The 26133-nt window shown below is 37.5% G+C and overlaps 1 protein-coding gene across 1 annotated transcript; it reads left to right on the forward strand.

The window, feature by feature from the left end:
- Positions 1 to 1783: 1783 nt before the first annotated feature.
- On the forward strand, positions 1784 to 25069 carry LOC128226080 (uncharacterized). Its single transcript, XM_052935973.1, has 5 exons — positions 1784 to 2013; positions 8782 to 9750; positions 21027 to 21203; positions 21888 to 22292; positions 22800 to 25069. The coding sequence occupies exons 1-5, from the start codon at positions 1953 to 1955 to the stop codon at positions 24284 to 24286; spliced, it is 3099 nt and encodes a 1032-aa protein (XP_052791933.1). The 5' UTR covers positions 1784 to 1952; the 3' UTR covers positions 24287 to 25069.
- Positions 25070 to 26133: the final 1064 nt, after the last annotated feature.

Here is a 26133-nt window from a genome sequence, read left to right on the forward strand (position 1 = left end):
AATCTTCAGAGTCGGGTCCGTTGCCCGCCTCTGGTGTGATACAGTTCGCATTGTTGTTTTAAAATATGTAATATATAAACATATACATAAAAGGTCATACGTACTCCGTAGAGAATCACGTGTCACAACTGGAATGGCGCTAATACAAATACATATTAAAGTGTTCAAGGTCCTATAGGGCTTCCATAGATATTTGCGCTGATCAAAGGGCGACAACCCGTACGACCATATTTGAAACGGCGGGAAAGCGTTCTGTTTCACTCCAAAACCAAATACTCAAATACTCAAATATATTATTTAAATGAATAAAACTGTATTTATAAATTGAAATGGATATATTAAGAAAAAATATACAAACGTTATTGACATTATCAACAATGAACTGAACAGGTCTGACCTAAAAATATATATTATACGACCATACTGAACATTACAGAGAGCTTTTAAAAATGACATTGGACGTTTAATATTTCAATATCTTTTACCTATTATATTTTTTTTTTGTAATGAACATTTGGCATCAACGGTATAAAAAGTTTTGATGGTCAATTCCAATTGATGAACTAGTTTTTTTTAAATTCTAATTAGGCATGAATTTGCTGCCATGACAGTTATTTACTGAATTGACGAGATTTCAAAGATAGCCGCATATCACATAATAGTTAAAAAGTTAAAATAGTCCTGAAATGTCTTCATGTTACTAAGAAACGAAAATGATTTTGATTTGGGTTGATACTACAATAAATTAGATTATAACCTTTATTTCGAGCCAAGGATGGAAGTTTTACGCTTATTCATAAAATATGTAGTTTCGTAAGTGTTCTACGGGAATTGAATTCGAGTATCTCTAAGGGGATTTGATTTTGGAAGAACGAAAAGGGTAAGGGTTTGGATAAGTTCGGGTAAGGGTAAGGACTGATGTTGAATCCTCCCGTTTATTGGAATAATGCGAACACATTCCCGAACAACCTCCACCCCACAGTTTTACAATCTCACAGACATGACGTCATAATTTGGTTCCCCGTCTACTGAAAACAGGTTACAATCTACTTTATTTGGAACAGATAAAATCTTATGACTATTGAAGGCTCGCTCAAATCTGCTTAATTATTTAGTGTTAACGTAATATATTCTAATGATTTAACAATGATTACACAATTTTGTTTAGATATAATTGAGCTTGAGATTATGTATTAACTCCACAGATATCTGTCTATATTTTGGGCTGATGTCCTTTTATTACAAATTAACATTTGTATAGCTTTCAAGAGATACATGTATTTCTGTAAGACGACCCCAAAACGTATAATTAATTATTTATATATGAAAACTGGCGGTTTCTTACGAGATCTTCAAAAACAAAACAAAAACAACATTACAAACAGATACAACAACAAAAGGTTCTTGTTGTTTCATTCCTCAGAAAAGACGTTGTTGTGTTGTCTCAATGTATTATAAATCATGAAACGTATTAAGCAGAAGCCTTACTATTCCCAGAATGACCATTCAAACTGTATTAATCGCATTTTCTGCACTCAAGCCGCGTGGACGCGACATTTAAACTGATTTATGAAAACTCTCTAAGGCCTGAAGCGCCAGACAGAAAAAAAAATGTCAATGGATGCTAGAAAACTCATCCCGAAGAAAAACTGTTAAATATACGCGACTTTGCGACAAACTTGACTCGATACTTTGCGCTACCTGACAGCCATATTGATCGCGATGCGCATGACTGAGCGCTTGGCGAACTCTGATTTGGTTAGGTTAGACGCTTTACCGATAAGATAGTTGACAAAGCACTCAGGTGCTTAAGTGATTGTCATTGTGGAATATTCAAATAAACTTATAATAATGTGCCGATTTTGTGAAACAATAGATATGACAGTGACCTAAGGTGATAGAATTTTGTTGAGGACATTTATGTGAAAAAATGTGGCTAAAATGAAGATAAGATGTGTCGTTTACATTTTTGGAAGCAGTTAACTATTTTATGGATGTTTCCAATTTTAGGAGGTAAGTGCTTTGAAATTGAATAAATAGTACATCTGAATAAAGCAAATATTTTGTCCTCCAATTTTTAAAAGTTTAAGAAACTTGATTATTATTTTAAATGATAAAGGAAGTGTTTTCATTTCGTGAAAAGCTGTTCAAAAACAGTAGCTTTTTATGTATTGATAAGAAAGGAAATTAAATATAAATATTGTGATAAAATCGCAGTGAAAATCCTATCATTGTCTATCAACTGAAAAGGTTTTTAAGTCCTAGCCCATAATAAATTCGCCATATGACGGCAGATGTTTTCATGCTATAACTGGCAAAGTTTGATATAAAAAAACGAATAAGGCATGCAGACTGTTACGTTTCGATCCAGTAAATCTTTGTAAAGACACTGTTGATTTAAAGCCTTCATTTTGTTTCACAAAATATGCAGATTTGTGTGTGTGTGTGTGTGTGTTTTTTTCTGTCGTTTACTTTAATACCGAACGCAGAATGGGAGGGGAGTGATTTTAAAGGGTTGGCATTATTGTGTTGATTTGAATCCGAGAGGAATAAAGTTCTGAAGTGTGTTCCTCGGTAAAAAGGATCATACCACGAGAAACACGATAAATGTACACAAAAGCACGAGCAGCACGTACATCAGCATGAGAGATGTTCCCTATACCCTCCAAAAGTACCATGTCCCAGAACCCTTAGGGAAATTGAAAAACTTTCATTTTACACATTATAAATTAATTTAGATTGATTATAAGGATGAACATGTTCATAACTGCGTAAGGATATATGCATGTAGTGATAATGGGTGGACTGAGGATGTCAGCTATGGAAGCGTATATCGTATATACTAAAAGTGTCGTGTCGACTTATTTTATGTCGACTTGACGATTTACAGTACCACATGTTATCAAAAGTATCTGAATTCGTTCACTTATTTACTCGATATTTCGACATAAATTGTCGTCATATCCTGTTAAGCACGTTCTTTGTAGACTTCTCACGAATGAAGTAAGCATAGAATACTCTACTTATCGTGTCGATAAAAAAAACAAGTCGTCATTTCCACTTAATAAGTGGACATGTCAGGTTATATCTCGTCGACATAAAATTAGTCGACACGACTTTATGATCACATCATCAGTATATGTATGACGTACTCTTCCATACTCAGCCAGCTTAACATTCATAACTTTGTATTGAGTACATTTCTCATCGCTTTAATTGCATTTTACAAAAACTGCACATGTCATAAGGGATCTGATTTCATGGCCAGGCTCTGTTGAGAAAAATCTAATACTCCCTTTGACATAAAACTCCCGTATTGTAAAAGGAACCTTCAGAAGTTGTACGGATCATGGCATATTACCTGGAAATGCATTCTCACAAAGAACTATCACGTTTCATTCCTGCCATAATGACTAATTACACATCGATCAAACAACTCTTTTTTCACGTGCATTCGAATACCAGGTTACTTTCAGAGTATTTCTCGTGCACGCAAGGTTCATTATTTTGTTGTATCTCTTGTCTGTCTGTTGAAACTATACAATTACCGTCTTTCTCCTTTCACGTACATTCTTAAACCAGGTGACAAAGATATGTTATAGTTATTTCTCATGCATACAAGAGGGGTTTATTTGGTGTATCTCACCAGAAACTATATAATGATCATGCTACTAATTTCAGATATATTTTGGAACCAGGTGACAAATAATTGTCATAGTTATTTCTCGTGCATGCAAGACTGGTTATATTGTTGCCTCTCTCCAGATACTAAGACCAAAATAAAAAGTTCCCTATTTTCCATTAACTTCTCTAAAAACAAAAGGGTAGGTAGGTAGGCATAACTGTTTTTATTCTATTGTTTCTTTGGAGATCTGGGATTCGGTACCAAATCTGCCTATGTATATCAGGGGGTATATCATTATTGTAGAACGTTTAAAATGTAAGATAGTCAAATATTAACATGTTCACTCAAAAAAATGCACATTTATTAGGAAATCACGAAAACAAATCAACACTACGGCAAAAAGTGAAGGGCAGGGAGGGAAAAAAGGGTTGGTGGGGTTTGTGGAAACAAACATTTGTTTATATTATCTTTTAGTAAAATTTAAAGTAACACTCTTATTCAAAATCAATACATACACATGTATAACAAACATAGATTTTGAGAGATAAACCTTTAACTACTTACTAAATAATGCATTTATGGAAAATATTAAATACTGATAACAAGATTGTAATCGTGTATCTAATAGCTGAAAACACAACAATATTAAATGATTGGTGAATGCTAAAAGTTTTACTGTGATCTACTATAGTCTCATAAGGTAGAAATACCGTGTTTTTGCATCTTTCTTTTAAATTTAACGTGGTATCCTTCATAAGAACCATTGTTTTTGATATTTATTCATCCTTTTTGGTATATTTAAACAATTGTATTAATTGTGGTAAATCTTATTTGGGAGTAAGAGTGCATCTTTAATGCTGTTGCCTCTCCCCAGATACTAATGAATGCATCATGGACCATTCATCAGGTCGATAGTCAACATCCATTGTTGCCTTGAGATGCGGCACATTGTATTCACTTTTATCATTTTTATTAGTAATCAATTTTTTTCAATTTCATTAAAGTGCATTAGTAATGTGCATGTACAGAAGCGTTTTAATCATTAATTTGAGCACAGCACATTAATTCGTTTAAGTGATACTGATATTTTATGGCAAATGGTATATTTTCAGAATATTTTCGAATACTTGGTATATATATATGGCTTAGCTGAATTCGGTACAGCGTTTTCAGTGTGAATCTTATAGAAATAAATTAAAAGATAGAGTTTCTGTTTAATGTTAGCCTAAAATAAAGGTTTCTTGTTTCTCTCTTGCAAGAGAATAAAAGATGTCAGGAGCCAGTGAATAGTAAACGTCAAAATACATTAAAACATTCAGGAGCATTGAAATATATTTGGGGTGAAAACTTGGATAACTTGATACTTTTACACCTCAAAGTAAATTAACTGCCGAAATGCGATGTGGTTTAGAATTTCTGCAGCTTAATTCTTTAACACCGGTGCTATTGTTAATATTGTCCCCCCTATACCCCCCCGGAGCGAGTGATGCCGTGTTTGAATGTAATTTGGCATCAAAGAACAATGCTGTCGGTGTATGACTTTCAAAAGTTTTTTGGCTCAAACTGCGTTAAAAAGAGTAGATGATGATGTGATGATGATGATGATGATGATGATGATGATGATGATGATGATGATGATGATGATGATGACGACGACGATGATAATGATGATGATGATGATGATGATGATGATGATGATGATGATGATGATGATGATGATGATGATGATGATGATGATGATGATGATAAATAGGATCATTTCAGTAAACTCAACAGTATTAATAATAGTAATAAAAAGAGAAAAAAAATATATACGATTTACGACTTGACGTTTAATGCTTCTTGGTTAACGATTTTCAATACAAGCTTTAACTTTCACACAAACTTGATTTTTTATGACAAATCTTGATATAATGTAACTTTATTTCGATTGTTGAATTTCAATAACCACAGTAGTGTAAATTTGGTTACAAATCATATCACGAAGGTCGACATTGCGTATTTTTCGCGTTGTAATGGTAATTACAGTTCGGCTTCGTTAATGTTTGTTCGAGTTTCCTAACAATTATGAACTCATGTTTACAAGCCAATTTTCGCATTTGTGAACAAATTTACAAAGCAATAAAACGTATTCATAATACAACAAAGCTTTCCGAGTTTGTGAAGTGATTTGAGTGTGAGACACCAAGTTTTATTGACATTGGTAAAAGATGCATTATTCAAATTTGTTATAAAGTTGTTGACAAAGCAGTGGGACATCTTTGTGTGCGGTGTCAGTCAAAACTTTCGTCTCGAAAAAAAAGGTATGAAACATTTGTAAGAGTGGCGGTAGTGTCATATATGAGAATTAATTCAACAAGTTTAATGTGTTGAATGATATAATTGACAATAATGGAGGTGGCATCTTGCTGATAACTTAAATGGGTTATATCTGTGAAATAGCCAATAAAACTATACTCCATGCTGTTCACGTGTTGTAAAATGACATTACAAATTTAGTTATTTACCAATGCAAGGGGTTTCCTTTCGTACTTGGCCTTTTCAAATTCGCACTTTTTTAATCAAATTTACAGATGCTTCATTCATTTTAGTGAAAGAGTGGTTCGCTAATCCGCTAATCCGACTTTTTGAAGTCAAAATGATTATGATAAGGTTTACACCTAATGAATACTCGTTTCAGATTTATAGCGCATGCGTGCTCTAAACCTTTTAGAAGTGATAATTCACTTGTGTGATTGTGTTTACAAAGTTGTCCATAAACTTCGCTCTTGAAATACAGCCGGATATCTGCCAAATTTCGACTCATATTCGGCAATATGTTCAAATAGAGAAGATAATGTCGAGGGTTTGGCCATGTGTAAATTCTAGCATACGTCAGATGAAAAACAAAGGCTTTTGATGAAAAAGGCGCTTTAAAAATAGACCAAAGTGCAGATGTGGTGATGCTATTATAGTGTTCTTTGGTCGGGTATTTATGGGAATAACTTAAAAATGACAATAACTGAGATTATATAAAGATTAGTCGGTTCTTCATGTCCGTCTGTCCGAGTGTGACGTTTGTCTGGAGCGGGTGGTGGAGGATAAAGTTCATGCAAAAAGTATTTGTTTATCGTTATTTGCACATAAGATTATAATGAATTATTTGGTGTAAGTCGTCCGTTTTTTAAAGTGCCCTGTACGAACGACTTGCTTATAGCCCTGTGTACATTCCATTTCATTAAAACAGTTGGTGTCAGCCATCTGTTTTCCCTAAATAAAGTGCCCTAGACGAACGACTTGCTTATAGCCCTGTGTACATTCCATTTCATTAAAACAGTTGGTGTCAGCCATCTGTTTTCCCTAAATAAAGTGCCCTGGACGAACGACTTGCTTATAGCCCTGTGTACAATCCATTTCATTAAAATAGTTGGTGTCAGCCATCTGTTTCCCCTAAATAAAGTGCCCTGGACGAACGACTTGCTTATAGCCCTCTGTACATTCCATTTCATTAAAATAGTTGGTTTCAGCCATCTGTTTTTCTTAAACAAAGTGCCCTGCACGAACGACTTGCTTATGATAGGCCATGTGCACGTTATATTGCATTGAACTATGTATGTAAGTCATCAGTTTTTCCTAAATAAAGTATCTTTCACGCACGACTTGCCTATAGTCCGGTGCATGTTACATTTCATCGAAATATTTTGTTAGTGATCCGTTTTTCTTAAAAACGTTTAAACTAAATCATGGTTTCAGTTCGTACTTTATTAGATTCGGATGTGTTTCCTTCTTTTGTAAAACTGCGTATATTTGCAGCAATTATTACGGTCGAAGGAATTCAGTCACATCGGCGAATGTACATATTATTAAATTATAATTTTACAGCTATTTCAAAGCTAAGTGTTATTGAATTTTTTTGACATGACTTGATAAGTCATTTGGATTATATTCTTACATGTCAACAGCAATTAGAAAATCTCTTAAACTGTGTCTGTCATTGTGTGAATAGTTATACAGACGTTAGCGAGATATCGTTTTCACAATTATGAAATCGGATAGTTTTTAGAAAGAATGCGCTAAAACGAAATATATCTCTTACACCTGATAAGGTTGTCTGAAATTGACTTGAGAAAACGCACTGGATTGCCTAAATGGGTCTGAATACCTTGATATTTGGCGATACGTTTGTCAAGGATGAGCACAAATGTGCCGTATTTCAAAACAGGCTTTAGAAAGTAGTGAACGCGTGAAAAGGGCGAATTATCATTCGGTTTTCAAATCTATTATGAAACGAAAATGGTTCGACATCAAAGAGTTTGAAACGGAACAGAAAAAAATGATTTACAACAGTCAAGGAAATCATAAATATTTGTATTTTCCCTTCAACATAGGGCTGTAACGATTTATTTAAAGTAATTCAAAAGCTGTATGAAATGCTAATGTTTAAAATAGATTGAAGCAAAATTCAATCCATTGAATAATTGCTATTTCATGTCCTGAAGTTTAGTTCTGAATTCCAACGCTGGAACTAATTGTTGGCGGTCCTTGAATTTGTCTGTTTGTCTCCAATTCATTTCACCATTGCCAGCAATTCCCACAAGTAAAACTGTCTACATGATTTATGGAATGAAATATAAACCTTTAGTTCATAAAATTGATTGTACATGTTCTCATCAAAGAGACATTATAATTAATAATTGATGCTCTAGGTATGATCGATACTAGAGCTGGAAATGCTGATTCTGTGCGTTTTTTAAATTAGATTCTAGAATGTTCTGAAGTCTAATTTCCACGTATTTTTATGAAGTATATGGTGTAAAAGAGAGACGGCCCTACTAGCTAGCTGTAATGAAATTACTCATTTCGAAAGAATTTGTATCCTTTAAAAGTTAAAAAAAAACAACTTCATACAGCTAAAATTATAGTATCGATCTTTATCATCAAACCAATGCAGAGCGTTAAATTGTACTGTGATAATTAAAATATATTATAAACTTCACTCAGTTGGGACTTCTGTATAGTTATTGTCGGAAATGTTTCGATTCTAATTTTGAGATACTCTCTAAATTCCGTGGCAAGTTAAAAACCACAACACCATTTATATCATACATTTAGTTGATGGTATAGCTTTGGTCAAATTTTTTTTTGTCATACTATTGACTTATTTTTCCTTATTCCAGGTTGTTCGTACCAACTCTCCGTGCCGGGGGAGTACACAGCGCTGTCGGGAGACCTCCTTATCTCCTATGGCATACCGGAAGGGAATCAGCTCCCTAGCGCCTTCGTCCGCCTCTATCTGTTGGGAGAGACGGCCAACGTCGAGATAACCAACCTCCAAATCGGCCAGGGGTACCCGCGCGGAGTTCTCAAGATCACGTGCGGGATCATCGAGGTGGCGGGAAAATATGAGTTCCGAATGTACATGCACGAGGAAAGCCGCGTGCTAGTGCGCGCGCTCGTCGTTGTCCGCTGGCCGGAAGTGGCTATTCGGCTGCCCCTCACCCATGTTGCTCAAAGCACTTCCGTCCGTGTTCATATATCTTCAGATGCCGTGTGCAATCCACTGTTAAAGAAGTTTAGTTTTTCTTTAGAACTGGAATTCGCTAAAAACAGTTCTTCCATTTCCGTTTCCGGAAAAGATCACGTGACCTACTCTCAGTCATTTACAGAAGTTGCTAAAGACGATAACTTAATAGATTTCTCATGTAATTTATTCGAACAAATTGGAATATACCGTGTTTCATTAACATCTTCATACAGTGCAATATCAGTGGTAGCTAGGAGTAACTCCATGCTGGCAACTTCAAACCCGAAGTTTTTCATCAGAATATACAAAGACACTATTTTCCCGTGCAGCACGGGCAGTGATTTAACCATAGATTACGGACTCGGGCAGTGTCCAAGCGCACCCGGAAGTAACCGGCTTCGCGTCTACAAACTTGTGCGTACGGCCGCCTCCATGGCCTCGCCAATCAACAAGATGTACATCCGGGAGATAATTTTGAACGCTGATAGCACGCGGCTCAATGAGCGATGTAGTGGCTACCATACCGAGGCGGCCGGATATTGTTTCCAACTGGTGACGCTCATGGGTGGAGGTGTCGTCGTCAACCAAACGGAAGTGTGCAAGTCCGCACACCCAGATTCAGGTTTTTATCATTTTTTGGACAATAATTTTCAACTAAATATGGGGCAAACTTCGGCTTTGTGTGAAAACTTTGAAAAGTCAAACAAAAAAGGAATAATGTTTTTTGGACCTTGTTTGAAGAAAAAAACATTTCAGTAGAAACTATATTTATTCAAGCACATAAATATTCATCGATAGAGTTACGAGGTTGAAATATCGAGTAGAGTCACGAAAACAATGAATATCTTGTAAAAATCAGGTTGTAAATTTTAGTCGAAAAACTTAAGTCTGTTGTGTGTAGTCGCCAAAAATAACATTTTCACCAAAAATCGTCTTTGTATTTTCAAGTGTGCACAAGATAAGATTGTGGTATGGATTGAATTCAGTTTGTTTAAAAGGCAAATCTAGTCTCTATCTTTGATTTATGTCAGCTTGAAAGGCATTTGTTTACTCTAAAGGTTTACAAAAAAGATCTGTAAAGTCATCACACTCAAGCTTATACTCAGAAAATCGAACTCGCCATGATTACTTCTCAACGCCGTGTCCTCATTCCATTTTGTACATGCATTAAAGGTAAATTTCCGTCTGGCGATGGAATGTCGTCTGTTGGAATGTATCGATTTCCGCTTACGCACGTGCTAGGTGTCGTCTGCATCCGCATTGATAATCCCTCATCAGCAGTAAATATTGAAGGCGGTTATCAAGGCAACCTGATATGGTTACTGATTGTGATTTTATCATTTATTGATAGGAATTCCATCATTTTTAGCTGCTACAACATTTTACAAGTTACTGGTAGGATGACAGAAGTTAATGTTACAGAGACACTCTTATTCAGAATCAATACATTCACTTGCATACAATCATCAATTTTGACTCATAAACCTGTTACAACTTACTAAGTAATGCATTTATGGAAATTATTAATTGCTGATTGTAATCGTGTATTTAATATCTGAAAACGCACAAATATTCAATGATTGGTGAATACTAAAAGATTTACTTTAGTATCATCAAGTAGAATACCGTGTTTTATGCGCATTTCCTTAAAATTAAACTCGGTATCCTTCATAATAACCATTGTTTTCGACTTATTCATCATTTTTGGAATATTAAAACAATATAAGTGTGGTAAGTCTGATCTGGGAGTAAGAGTACATCTTTAAAGAGGCTAAACACCAGATGTGTACAACACATTGAATCTTACCTACTTGCGTTTCACATCGCTTAAGACACATGTATCTTCCGCAGTTTTTACGCATTTTTCAAATTCAAAATTTACAGGGGTTGTCTAACACGTAAATCCCAGTAAGTTTAAAGATAACGTCGGTATATTTATCTTTTCTCATAAACAGATATGATTTAAACTTGGAAAACATTATGCGCATTTTTTAAACGGGGAAACAGATACTCCTGCTAGTTCTCATTGACAATTCTAGGCTTGTTTTGATGTAATACAGTATTTGCCGATTTTGGTGTCTAAGCCCCTTTAAAGCCAATGACACTAATCTTATTTTGCCAGTAAACAAATCTAATTGAAAACATAAAGATCGGAAAACAAATACCAGAGTATACTGACACAAAACCATGCTGACCACAGCTTATGTAATGACCAATACGATTCGAACAGTCGTCTATTAATAATTTACGGTGGAATTGATTTGTTTGGACACTGTTTATAAGAAGAAGTCCAGGATGAACAGCCAAGATCGAGATGGTTCAACGACAAAAGTCAATCTACCAAAAAAGATATGACCACGTCGAGATAAGGACTAAACAGAACAAAGATAATCATTCTCGTACACTAGAGCCATGTTGCTATGCGTTAGATTTATCATTATCAACGCTTTGATGAATGAGAACGAAGATAATTGGACAGTATTCAGACTAACAACTCATACATTGGACAATGGTTAAGCTACTGTTATCCAAACGAACACGGCAACAGAAAACAACATTGAAGCAACAGTTTGGGAATTGGTCTCTTAGAAATAGATGCGATGGACCTTAGAGTGACCAATAACGCAGGTTTGAAACCCTGACGAAGGTTTGAGACCCTGACGAAGGTTTGAGACCCTGACGGAGGTTTGAGACCCTGACGAAGGTTTGAGACCCTAACGGAGGTTTGAGACCCTGACGAAGGTTTGAGACCCTGACGAAGGTTTGAAACCCTGACGGAGGTTTGAAACCCTGACGAAGGATTGAGACCCTGACGAAGGTCTGACGAAGGTTTGAAACCCTGACGAAGGTTTGAAACCCTGACGAAGGTTTGAAACCCTGACGAAGGTCTGACGAAGGTTTGAAACCCTGACGAAGGTTTGAGACCCTGACGGAGGTTTGAAACCCTGACGAAGGTTTGAAACCCTGACGGAGGTTTGAGACCCTGACGAAGGTTTGAGACCCTGACGGATGTTTGAAACCCTGACGAAGGTTTGAGACCCTGACGGATGTTTGAAACCCTGACGGAGGTTTGAGACCCTGACGAAGGTTTGAGACCCTGACGGAGGTTTGAAACCCTGACGAAGGTTTGAAACCCTGACGGATGTTTGAAACCCTGACGAAGGTTTGAAATCATGACGGAGGTTTGAGACCCTGACGGAGGTTTGAGACCATGACGGAGGTTTGAGACCCTGACGAAGGTTTGAAACCCTGACGAAGGTTTGAAACCATGACGAAGGTTTGAAACCATGACGAAGGTTTGAAACCCTTGAAACCCTGACGAAGATTTGAAACCCTGACGAAGATTTGAAACCCTGACGAAGGTTTGAAACCTGAGAATGTACAACGACGACTGTATATTCCAGTGTAATGTGATTTGGGTTTTTTCTTCGTAGAAATATTAGACTGTCCTTTGTTTCATTGAATATTGTGAAGTAAAAAAAAAGTTATCCATGTTTTAAGTCACCATTCGAAGCAAAATGTTGCCTTCCGATGTAGCATTTATGACGTAATTTATCACGTGGTACACACACACTGATATTGCATAGTCAGGTGGAAAATCTTGCGAACAACGGCGGTTTGGAATTACGATCAGTTTGAATTACAACGAACAAGGTATACCAATTGTTTCATGCAGACAGCCCATTCCTCCGACCTATTCTGGGCTTGGCTTATTGATCTCTGGGCACATCCTCTATATTATCAACCGCCATCCAGTGTCTTACTGGAGATTTACTCTGTGACTTGAAGCTGCCTTATTGATTGGGTCTTAATTGCCTTGTTTGAGCCATTAAACACCATCAGATAATGTTTCCACTGAAAAATCCTCACATATTGCACGACCGTCTTGATTTAATGCTAAAGAATTGTCATAAAATAAAGTCTAGACTCCAATTAAGTTATGGTTTTCCTATGTTTGACTTTGATAAACGGGAAAGATGTTTCCAGCTCGTGACGGTGAAGAGGTGGATGTTGGGCGTAGGTAGATGTAGGACTTACCACTGGCTTCAGATATCAGATTTTCCTGTAGACCTTCTTGAAAATTTAATACACATCATTTCATGCCAACCGACCATTAACAGGAACACATCTGTTGCTGGTGGAGATTGATAAGCTTAACATGTACTTTGTCACTGTTTATAGGACATGGTTTCTTGTTTTTATTTCGTCCTCCTCTCTTAATGTAATTAGGTTGGCAAAACAATAAGTATCCTACATTAGATTTAAACAAAAAGCACGGGAATTTGATTGCGTCCGCTACCCCCGACATGTTTTTTTCAGATGTGGATCCAGGATTTGACGTTCGAGGGGAAGTTACATAGTAGCGTAACCTTTTGACTTGCGCCCCTCCTTCAGAATCAAACTGATTTATTAGTTTGGAGTGTTTGCATTGGGAGGGGTGGGGGGGGGGTGAACATTTTAGCCCGAAATGGTGCATTTTGGCCGTATTTTATTTCTCTTTTTCCGTTTATAATTGAAATAAAAAATAATATTTGACGAGTTTTAGGGGGGTGCACGCCGGGCGCACCCAACCCCCTAGATCCGCTAGTGGTTCTCATAAAAAAACTATTCTCCAATTTCGACAGAATATTAGCATTAGATAATACTCAGATTTCTAACTGTCAGTATCTGTTGCTCTATTTACTTATAGAATTACTCGAGACGAAAGTTCCCGTCAATAAGCAAGTCGTTTATTCGCCGGAATTCCAATTACTCCGGAATTGTTTTAATCAAACAAGGCCTACTGGTCGGGTCTGAATGGTAAAAAAGACATTGGAATAAATAAATGATGAGAAAATGTCATCAAGTAATGCTAACGATGTTCACATCTATTGATCGGTTCCCTTGTATTATGTACGGTAACTCAAAGCGGCATTTCAAAGAAATAATTAAGTTTTATTTTTCCTGAAATATATTCTTGCCTCATCCGTTATGGCTGTTTTAAATAATTCACCAACACTGATCTATTTTTAATTCTAAAGTCTTTATTTTTGACCGTGTATCCAGAATTGATAACACGTCCATTCGAATAACAAGGGAGCCGGCTAGAACACCCCGGACAAAACACCTCCCTTGCTCATTTGTGTTTAAGGGGACCCTCTCCTCCCCCGTTCTCCCAAGTTGTTTACAAGGCGGACAAAACACCCCATTAAGTTCTTTAACGGGTGGAAAAAACACACCTTACCCAACATCCCCCCGATATTGAAATATTCTTAGGAGTGTATACAAAACAAAGCAGGAGGTGTTTTATCCGGGGGTGGTTGAGGGTGGGTATGTCCTACACCTGTTTAACAAGTGATCATATGTATATAATTATATCATATTGTTTCGTCCTCAAACCTCAGCATGGTTTTCTCCTAAAATCCTTTCCACGTCTCGCTATACATCTCCCAAAGTCAAGTATGGATGTATTTGACAGTGTTTTAAGTCATGGTGATGCATGGATCTTATTTATTCTTCTTACGATTCAACACTCGACAGATAAACGCGGCTCTCGAGTCATATAACTGTTAGCTCGTTAATCGTGGGTACCAAATTCACGCAAAACCCCGTCGCGGCCTGTCGAAAATAAGTAAACAAGACATACCCATTAGTGTCAAACGAAGTCACAAGAAGTTGCGAAAGTTGCCAGGATACCGGTCAAAATCATGTTACATTTTTTACAGCCCTTGTTATCATGGTCGGTCTGGCTTGAGGGTTCTTAATGGGCTTCGAATCATACACGTCCCTGGGAGGGGCGATGCTTGTGAGTGGCTTGCGTTGCCTAGGTGACGCAATTTGTTCGTGACTTTCGACGTTGGATCTTTGGTAGTATGTGTGAACATTGCTTGTCGTTCTCGCAAATGTATTCTGGGCCAGGCTCTTAACTTAATCTTAGTTCGGGCTCGTTGTTATCGAAATCATGTGTGAACTTCAGACTTTCTTATGTTATTTTATTTCGTTTCAAATTGTTCAAAAATTCAACAGAAAATATGAAAGAAATGCATTAGACGCAACAAATTATACTAGTAATACTCTTAGCACCATTATGGTTGTCAAATTTAGTGCGAACACCAACTCTGTTATACAATGTATATCACTGTAACTTTTATACCTGTATATAATTATAAAAGTAACGATTTCAGAGGGCATGGGACCCCTAACTAAGGCAGCACACCCAGGGTGGACATTAATTATACCTTTAACGAAAATGCTATCTTTGAAACATCATGGACAATATCTGCGTATCTTTGTAATTTATTACATTCGGGCTATATATGATACTAGTTTATCACTGGGCAAACTATTTTATCATTGGGCTCGCGTGTGAAAGTCTTGGTCATCTAGAGGCCTGCAACATTATCCGTCCCTGTCATTGGGGCTGGGTTCCTTTGTCCAGGCTTTTATTACCTGGGATTTTATTTCAATTATCTTAAATCCATCAGCTTTGACACTGGGTCAACTCGTTAAGCTGTCTAGTTTATTACCGGGGCTCGCGAGGACCTGATTTATAAACTGACCTTTTATGGCCGCTACAGTAGTTTAGGGGTTACAATAATGGTCTATCATTGCCGGTATTAGAAGCTCATGAATAAATTTCAAACTACTACTTCTAATTTAATAAATTCGAACAACTTGAACAAGTATAATTTTCCTCGCCTTTTTTGAGAGATCTCTCCGGAAACACATTGAAAAGGGCATGAAATTTCTTAAAACGTTTTTTGAAACTCATTAATAATGATTTTAGCCATTAAACGGACACAGGTATTTTATAGGGTGCCCTACAATAGATGATGAATTGCATTTTGATACCAGTTGCTCCAGAACAATAACGCGGAACCGCCCCTTGACCCGGGTGCCGCGGCGTGTTTACATGGCCGCCAGGGGGCCGGCCGCTCAAAGAAGTCAGTCCGTTGGTCATTTTTGGAACGACAGCGTGCTGCTGTGACGTTGTATTGTTGTTGGTGTCATTGTTAATGAAAAACATGGCAACGAACCGGTGAAAGGGCTTCCGAGGGCACATTTAAAGCACTTTTTCATTTGTTGGATTTGCAGACGCCAAATGCATGTAGTTCAGACGGCAAAAATAAAGCGCTTGATCCTGGACAGTACATGGCGGATTTGTATTGTCATTTTGAAATGTTGTGACTAATCTGAAGACATATGACAAGAGAAATATTAATGACTTCATATGTAAGCTGGTCAACCTATTTGGCCCCCTTTAAAGCCCACAATTCTTTCATTGTAAACCAGCAGAGTAACTAGCCCCCCGTACAAACATGTGACGAATGGTTGTAGCATTCATTTGATTTAATTAGAAAACATGGCAGACGACAAATTGTCTTCTGATCCTGGATTTGCAGCAGATTTCACTCACTTTATCCTGCTTGCAACATGGGACCAGGCAGATTTGTTTTCAGATACTAATTATGGCCGCAAGGAAAACCCCGGACTGACCATTAGGGACGTGTCACATATGGTCACTCGGCAGCTTGTTGATAATTCGATCTATTCTTGGAGTCATTAACAACGTGTATGAAACCTCACGTCTGCTGAATTAATCATTTATAGGAGCATGCAGCGCGTGATTGTTTTCTGTTTCGCTTTTCTTTGTGATTTAAAAAAGGACTTGGGTTTGTACTAGGCTGTTGCTTAATGTTTGTGAATATCATAAAAGAAATAATCCCTCACTAGCCTGCCTTAATACAGGTATCGAGTGTAGTAAAAAATCCCTCTCGACGAAATCCCACGCCCCCACCGATTTTTGCAATGGCAGTCAAATCCAAACATGCTTAAAAATATTTTTTATGCTGTTTTGGTGTAGAAATATTGTTAAATGCAATACAATATACATTATACACTTTATACAATAAGTATAGATATGTTAAATAACCGTCGAAAATAGCAAGAAAAGGTAAAATTCATATGTGATGAGAACCGTTAGGTCATCTATGCAAAATAGGTACCTGTGTGGGTGGGGGAAGGGAGATTTCGCCCTTAAATTGAATATCGTCTGGCAGGGGGTAGCGGTCATCATTAGGATCAAACTTAACTACTGATAAACCTTCACCTGCCCATTTCCCAGTCGAGAGGGAAATACAGTTATTGTAAATAGTCTTCAACTATGGCAAGAACAAGTTAATATCATATGGGAAGGGGGTGGGGGAGGGGGTATTCGCAAATGCAACAAATGGTGGGGGAATTTGCCCTTATTGGGAGTATGGACTGAATTGTGGCCATCATAAGGGTCGAATTTTCAAATATTATATCGTAACTCTGCAGAAAGCATTGCTTTTAATTGAATTACATTGTTAATCTTCACTTCTGTTCTTTTCTGTAAATGCGTAAAATTTTCCTCGTTTTCAATCTTAATTTATTTCTTAATTGAGTTTTCCGAATGCCTAATTGGGGATTTTGTGCAATATTCTGAGCTAATTTCAAAGTTTTGTGTGCGAGAAATCGACTTTGTTGTCTTTGATATTCAATCTGATCAAGAACCATATAACATTAATTTAAAAGATGCATAAGGATGAATTTCAGATTATGCCAGTCTCACAATATCTGTTATGCATCAATGATCGGATCCAGGAATTGACGTTAGAGGGGTGTGATCTAGGGGTGCAACTTTAGACACGCGGCCCTCCCTCAGAACCGGAATTTATATGGTTTTAAAATGTTAGCAGGGAGACTCGGGGTTACTCCTCACAAGAATTATTTAATGATTCAAATCCCCCCACATACACACACACAACACACACACCCAACCCCCGAACCTGCTGCTAGCATCTTTCACAAATGTTCACAGTCACTAGAAAATGAAAGTGGTTTCTAAAGTCAAATTCAAGAAACAAATTAGCCATATTGTCGCCTCAGAAGAAAGAAACCATATTGCATTCATTATTTCATTATCTCAGTCATTTATGGATCTTTCCTTCGCAACACTGCATAACATTCGGCAATTGTGTGCATCGAGGCAATTACTATAAGTGAATAATTGAGGGTTCATTTGTTGATCTTACAGATAATTACAAAGTCTAATATCAGTAAATAATGATTTGGGGATGTTTACACTGTAATCAGTTTACTATATCGATACCGCCTTTATAGACCAAAGGGAGATAATGCTAGTTAAGACTTTCGTTTTAGCCGGTGGCGTTTTAAATTTCAAAACAGGCGGTTTTGTTTCCGTTTTCTAAAATTGCTAAATACCTTATGTCAACTGCGAAGTTGATAAAAATCTGATAAAATGGTAAAAATGTAAACATTAAAGATAAAATCCTGGCAATCTAAGTGACAGGCGTGTTGCTCTTAATTATTAGGTGACATTAAAATTATGGAATAAGTAGTGAAATTATAATTGTACAAAATGATATGCCATAAAATTGTTAATGATATGCCATAAAATTGTTATAATCGATTGTTTCAATTAAATAATGATATAATTATGATCAGATGATGCACTCTGAGTTATGACTAAAATAACCCACTTGATTTCGGTATTAAGACTGAACATTCGTGTATCTGGAATTCGGTGGTGAGCAAGTGGAAAACGCGATTTTAATGCACTCGATTCAAATTGATTGTATTCGTTTGAAAGTCATATGTTTAATTCAGTCACGTCGGTCGGTCAGTCAGTCAGTCCCGTCGGTCGGTCAGCCAGTCAGTCAGTCCCGTCGGTCAGTCAGTCAGTCAGTCAGTCAGTCCCGTCGGTCGGTCATTCCCGTCGGTCGGTCAATCAGTCATGTCATAAGGACAGTCAAACTCGCCATTCACTCTAGTTATCCATTATCTTAAATGACCAATCAAATGACAGACAGACGGACGGACGGACCGTTGAGGTAGTGTCGTTGTTACAGATTAAGCTTGATTAGCAGTGATTAATCCTTGACAATAAATGGCCAAACAAACGGATAGTGGGACGGGTGGATGAAGGGTAAATTCGGACACAATGCTCGAGTTGACCAAACGGTGAGATTGACAATAAATAGTTCCAAAACATTTTGAATGCTTTGACCGGATGGACGTACTGACGGTTAATCCGGACATAACTCTTGATTGCAAGTGAGTGTTTGACCAAACAGACAGATGGACAATGAATTGTTTCAAAACATTGTAAATGATTTGATCGGATGGACGCACGGACGGTTAATCCGGACACAACGCTTGATTGCGAATGAGTGCTTGACCTAATAGACAGATGGACAATGAATTGTTGCAAAACATTGTGAATGATTTGATCGGATGGACGGACGGACGGACGGTTAATCCGGACACAACGCTTGATTGCGAATGAGTGTTTGACCAAATAGACAGATGGACAATATTTTCAAAGCTTTGACCGGACGGACGGACAGGCGGACGATGGACCGTGGGAGGTATATAATGACTTCGAAAAAAGATTCATCAACTAGATACCCGTACCGCGACGCACCGAAGCGTACCGGAAATAGCCAAGGGGCCTCCGATCAACCAGTGTCACATGTCTCATCGGCCGTGTGAGAAATCGTTGTTTTCAAATCTAATGACAATCTCCAAACTTTTGTTTTGTGGGAAGCATAATTATCTTACTTGCCAAAAACTCATTTTCATACCTTTCTTAAGATAGACCGGTAATGACTTCTGATCATTTGGATATAAGCAGAGACACAACGCGATACGTAAATGTGAAATTAAAATGAGAGCTATTCTCGAGTGAAAATAAATGTGAATGATGTCATCGGATATGAGTGCTGTTAATTTTTCTTGTATTAATTTATTGCTTATTGGAAGTAAATTGTGTTTATTTATACTTATTTTGCAACCATTTGCTGTGGATTTAAAAACTACCGGTAAGGAATGATACTGTTGTCATGGTAACACTCGTTACAAATGTTGTCTCCAGCTTATGATATTGTGTGCATTTTGTGAGCTTTCGGCACTATGTAGCGGATATTTAAACATTTCGTTTAAAACACGTGTATTTTATGTAGATTTTTAGTTGACTTGCACTGTTGTTGTCACTTTTCATCACAACCTCGGACATCATTCAAATGTGGCTATTTTATATGTATTGTTATTATTTTTTGAGTCTATATTTTTTATTTCTTGCACTTATTTGTCATATGATAGAAACTATCATTTATAGACTCATTTTGTCCGTCATACTGTTGTCATGCACCTGTTATGTCTAAGTTGTACCGTTTATGCAAATTAGAAATGTTTACTTATTCAAAATGCTCCAGTTTTTAAAACACTTGAGTATAGTACTGCCAGCTGGGGCATACCTAGACATGCATGTATTACTAAAGGCTTGGACATTCGGATCAATTTAGTCACTCAAAAATGGCAAATGCTGTAAAATCAAAATTCGAAGATGGTGTATTAACATGAAATATTTTACTAGATTCATTCTAATTTCACTGAACATCGATGTTTAGAAAGCTTGAAATGGTTCTTTCATTACCGTATTACTCATTCAAATTTTAAGGGAGGGACACGCTTCCAACTCCCACTTCATCTAACATTTTGAGACTAAACTAATGGCGGACCTTCATATGCCCATGTTTCACTCAAGTACTCCGTCGAATAATTTATAACGCATCATGTACGCCCCTGAACTTGTATGATAAACATGTGACACAGCAAATATCAAAAAAGAAAATAAACAATAAACAACTTAAGCGCAGACGAAACCTTATACTGCTGTATTACAGCTCTCAAAATGATGCATAAGTTTAACATTCTATTCAGAATATAAACTGTATTTCACGTGCCAAACACTTTCTATATTCCTATATCGCAATCAGCATTTATGCCTTCAAAGGCATGCCTCATATTTTTTGAGCTTATACTATTTGACTCTTCTCATTTCCCATGCATCAATCCCACTTTTTATTTCAGTGTTACCTATAGACGGTGGATGGTCTCAATGGAGTTCCTGGTCCAACTGCTCGAGCACGTGCGGCCACGGCGAGCGCACGCGCTACCGAATGTGCGACTCCCCAACCCCCAACTTCGGTGGCGCCTTCTGCCAGGGAGAGAGCGTCCAGCGGCGACCGTGTAGCAACTTTTGTCCAGGTAAGAAAAGCGGGGATTTTACTATAAGCAATATGTGTTGCAATTTAATTGTCATAGCCTTTGTGCCGTCGTTGTTTTCAAAGTCATTGATCTTTTGACTTCATGCAAAAACCATCATAAATCGTGAAAGAGTGAGACAACTTACACGTAAGGGTTATAAATCTTGGTAAATTCATGCACAATTTGATATGTTGGGTTATGTCCCTTGCAAAGACCGAAATGGATGCAGAAGGCGAGTAAATAGTATTTAACTAAAAGGCGCGTAATATACTGCATTAAAATTAGAAAAATTAAAATAATGTTTTTGCATAAACCTATATTGCGCGCCTTTTAGTTAAATTACTATTTACGAGGATTATCCCGAGCTTACCGGAGACAGCCGAGTAGTTACGATAAAAATTTGCTCCTTTCGAGAAAAGCCTTGTTTATTGGTACAGACGTCGTAAATTTGTAAAAAGACAGATGATATTCTCCTGAAAATGATTCTTACGGGAATATTTTTATTTGTTTTGCCTCAGAAATACATAATTTATTTGCAATAATGTCTTCTTAAATCATATTAATGTACGCATTATTAAAATAACGAAAGACAGTGAGGAGTTGCTTCGAATTAGTACAGGCTTCTCTTTTAAAACTTGTTAAATGATCGTAAAACATGTCTCTATGTAGTTATGTATTTAACAGATTCCATCCCATACACACCTCTGCATGCCCCGCGGGTGAGCATAGAATGTGCCTGTGGATGCCGGATGTTAGGCGGCCAGGGTGAGGTGGTGGCTAGCGGCCGCTGCACCGGAAATTCCGTGTGGATTCTCTCCGCACCTGAAGGACACGTGATCACTCTGTGGTTCACGTTTATTGATCTTTACGAGGGGCAGTGGGTCAAAGTCCGAAATGGAGCCTCCTCATCCGCGGACCTCTTGGCGTTCACGGACGGACGGACGAAGGTCGAGAGGGTCTCTACTTCCGATCATCAAATGTTGGTGGAGTTTTACAGTCCACCAGGAGAGGACGGAGTGTCGGTCTATTCTCAGAAAGCTACAAAGCCCATACATGTACATGGCTTCATCGCAAAGTTTGAATCCAATGGTAAGATTTTATAGAAACTGCAAATATATTTGATGACTGGGAAATGAAACAAACCATTCAGAGCTCCTCGGCCATTTTATCGTTGTTTTCGATTAGAATGACCGAGGAGTTCCGAATGGAAATAAACAACACACGCGAAAATAGTCAATTTCCTGGTAGTAATTTTAAGTGATAAAATCACTAGGGTATTGCAGAAAGTGTCATATCTATCAAAATTACACCAACTTTAAAGTTGGCTCTTGACTTTGTTAGAACAATAGGGTTTCATACTAATGCAGCATGGTGATACCAATTTGTCTCTGTCAACAAATAATCTATTTAGATAGAAAACTTTTTATTATTTTCTTGTGCAAGTTTTACCTGAAATCCGTTGATCAGCTTCTATCTCAATCTTGGTAAACATTTACTGGTCACCCACTTTAGTGATTAGCATTGACAAAAATAACGTAAGTTGTGTATTTTGTATGATGTTAATGGCGAATCAAATCTCAATTTTGTTTCTTGTAGAATCCACAGCCGCTTCGGTTTCGCCGGTCGTCGTTGCTCCGGTTGTGAGCGAAGCCCCGCCGTCGATTTGGGAAAGCACCGTCACCATCGTCGGCATTTCGTTGTGTGGCCTCGTCGTTGTCACCGCCATCATTTTCGTCATTTACCATCGCGCTTGCCATAGTCGTTTGCATAAATACGCCATGGCGGCTCACGAGGAAAGCCCACGGCGCATGTGCAAGAGTACGAGCATGCGCAGTACGCCTAGTCATGAAAGCGGGAATCATGGGATTGAAATCGAGCACGACATGGAAACGCCATTGACTGGTATGCCTCCGAATATTGATAATAAAAAGCGCGCAAAGACGCCCGGTGGTCATTCCAATAGATCCAAAGGATCATTGGCTAGTGTTCATTCACACCACGCTAAAACTTGTAAAGCGGAAGTTGAAATTGACAGAGAATTTCGCCGCCCTAGTGCAATACATTCACATAGAGATTATATGCAAGTGCCACAGGACGCTAGCCCCAGACGGACCCCTCGCAACCACGAGTTAGTTCAAGCTGGGGACCATAATAATATGAGTTTGTTTAAAACTAGTCCTCTTGTGAAAACAAAAGTGCCAAGATCTCCCAAAATCCATCCATCTCCTAAACTTAAATCACATATTCATTCACGGACTCATTCGCCGTGTGACAATAATCAAAAATCATCAGTTCCGTTGATACCAAAACGTTTAGACAGCTTAGGGTCAGACCCAAATCAAAGGGTTGTAATGGGGTCAGACTATACGCCCACAAATAGTGTTAAATCTCCTCCGTCGGATTCGTCAAAACACGATTGTCCGACGCCGACTAACATCAATTTTAATACATTAAATAAACCTCATTCGCATGGCGGTGGCACGCCTACGTCACACGATATCAAATTAAATCAACTTAATCGATTACCTGACGATAGTGAAAGAAACGGCGCTTCTGGAAAGTCTGATAACTCCACAAACGCCGACAATAACGTTACGTCCCTCGCGACGACGTCGTTCATAGAAAACAGCACCAAACCACGACGTCCGACGTCACTTACAGAGAGCTACAGTAAAATGAGTCTGGCGTCAATTCACAGCAAGGCAAGTGTAGAAGGTTCGAAAGAAAAGACTTCAGTGACGTCGAGTGACGACAGACAAAACATCTTACCAAAACCAGACGGACAAAGCCCAAAGTCTCAGCGTCTGGATTTAATAAAGGTTAAATCTCATCCTTCGTCACCGTCCAAAACGTCAAAAACGTCAACGCCGTTAAGTGCAAAAAGCTTACGTAGTGATCGGACTGACGTCAGTGGAACAACGAAATCTCCGGCACGTAGTATTAATACGCCTTCTGACGTTATAGAACTTGAATATGACGACTTCATTGATATGGATGATACATACTCATATTTCGATCCCGTAGAAACGGAAAAGTTGACGTGGCATGGCGTCGAACGTGTAAAAGGAAACACTCCCAAATAAAAGTACATCTAAAAAAAACAGAGTTATAATATACAGTAAAAGATAGGTCTGAGAATTATAGTTAAAGCTAGCTTTTCAAAATCTTAGTTAAAGTGAGCTCTGCAATGTCTTAGTAAAAGCTAGCTTTACAAAATCTTAGTAAAAGTAAGCTCTGCAATGTCTTAGTAAAAGCTAGCTTTACAAAATCTTAGTAAAAGTAAGCTCTGCCATGTCTTAGTAAAAGCTAGTTCTACAAAATCTTAGTCAAGTAAGCCCTATAAAATCAAAGTAAAAGCTAGCTCTTCATAATCTTAGTAAAAGCTAGCTCTGTTAAATTCTACTAAAAGCAAGTTCTACAAAATCTTAGTAAAAGCTAGCTTTACAAAATCAAAGCAAAAGCTAGCTCTACAAAATCTTAGTAAAAGTGAGTTTTACAAAAGTTATTAATAAAGTAAAAGTTTGACCTACAAAATATATTTTTATTAAGTCTTGTGTTCTTTTTCTATTTTTGTTTTTTGTTCGTAAAGAGCCTGGAAATTATTATTTTAATGAAAATACATAATTTATTTATAGTTTCTTTAATATTTATCATGATTATACACCATCATAAGCAATCTGAACACCTCGGCCATTATCCAATAGTCTCGAAGCTTGCCGGAGATTGCCGAGTTGTTACGATTAAATCACAGGTTGTATCCATTTAATACGTCATTTCCGGTGATCTCTAAAATGTCAAGTTAGTGTCTTCGTTACTTATTTATCATATATTGTGAAACTTGTTGTTTTAAATAAATGTTGAAAACATTTGTGTGTGAGTGTACAATATATATGCATTTACCTATGGTGGCTGATTTCTGCCATTTCGTGTTTTTATGAAAGGCCATACCGAATTGATTTTATGTTAAGCGTTAACCCACGAGTAGTCTAAAATATTAGACGTGTTATACGGGATTCTTCCAATCCCTAACGTCTAAACGGGAATGTGCAAAAAACGGGGGTGTTTTAAAAATATTGAAATTGTTTTAAGTGAAGTATTTTATGGTTGAAATTGATCATAAAGAGTTATATTCATATTTTGCCATGTAAGTGAAATGCTGTTTTGCACTAAACACACATTTAATGCATTAAAACAAGTTGTTTACCTTTCCAATAAAACGAAAGTTGACTGACACAGAAAACAATTATGCGAAGGGGAACAACTCGATACAATCGTAATAACTCGGCCTCCTCCGACAAAGCTTCGAGATAGACCTCGTTATACAATCGTAACAACTCGGCCATGGCCGAAATGTTCCGAGCGATTTAAAACTGTGCCCTGAAGCCTTGCAGGTGCCCTTCATGTATTATATATATCGTTATGTTTTGACAGAATTAAATGAAGAAAAGCCGTCAAACTCATAATTATAAGTTGGGTATTTATTTTTTGTGTACGGAACTAATATAAAATAACATTATCTGGTAATATTTCTTGTTTTTATGATATTTTATAGACGCTATATGCTTTAACCCGGAATCCTGATCGGAACAACTACCCGCTTTTGATACTAAACAATTTGTACGTGAAGGATTTGCCATATCAAAAATCTAAAAAAAATCCGTCAACGTACAATTATTTGGACTAACCCATGAGTAGCCCATAATATTACTTTAAGTTGTGACAATCAAAATACTATCAAGAACATCTTAGGAACATGCACCAGTCAATTAGTAACCAGCCCCCCCCCCCCCCACCCCCAGATCCGGAGAATAGCGGGGACTTTGACTTTCGGTCCAGCCAATCCCAGGTAATTTTAATCTCCGTCCTGCGGGAACAAACTGCTGGTTAAATCCCCGCCAAATGCCCCCGCACACCAGGATACCTAGGTCAT

The sequence above is a fragment of the Mya arenaria genome, chromosome 3 (genome assembly GCF_026914265.1).
Source record: "Mya arenaria isolate MELC-2E11 chromosome 3, ASM2691426v1".
Taxonomy (NCBI): Eukaryota; Metazoa; Mollusca; class Bivalvia; order Myida; family Myidae; genus Mya; species Mya arenaria.

Bases quoted from the DNA above. Each gene is read 5' to 3' on its own strand.
- LOC128226080 (XM_052935973.1), top strand. From the start codon at position 1,953: ATGTGTCGTTTACATTTTTGGAAGCAGTTAACTATTTTATGGATGTTT. The intron at 9,751-21,026 runs GTTTTTATCATT...TTTTTATTTCAG, and splicing joins GTCCGCACACCCAGATTCAG to TGTTACCTATAGACGGTGGA. The intron at 21,204-21,887 runs GTAAGAAAAGCG...TGTATTTAACAG, and splicing joins GTGTAGCAACTTTTGTCCAG to ATTCCATCCCATACACACCT.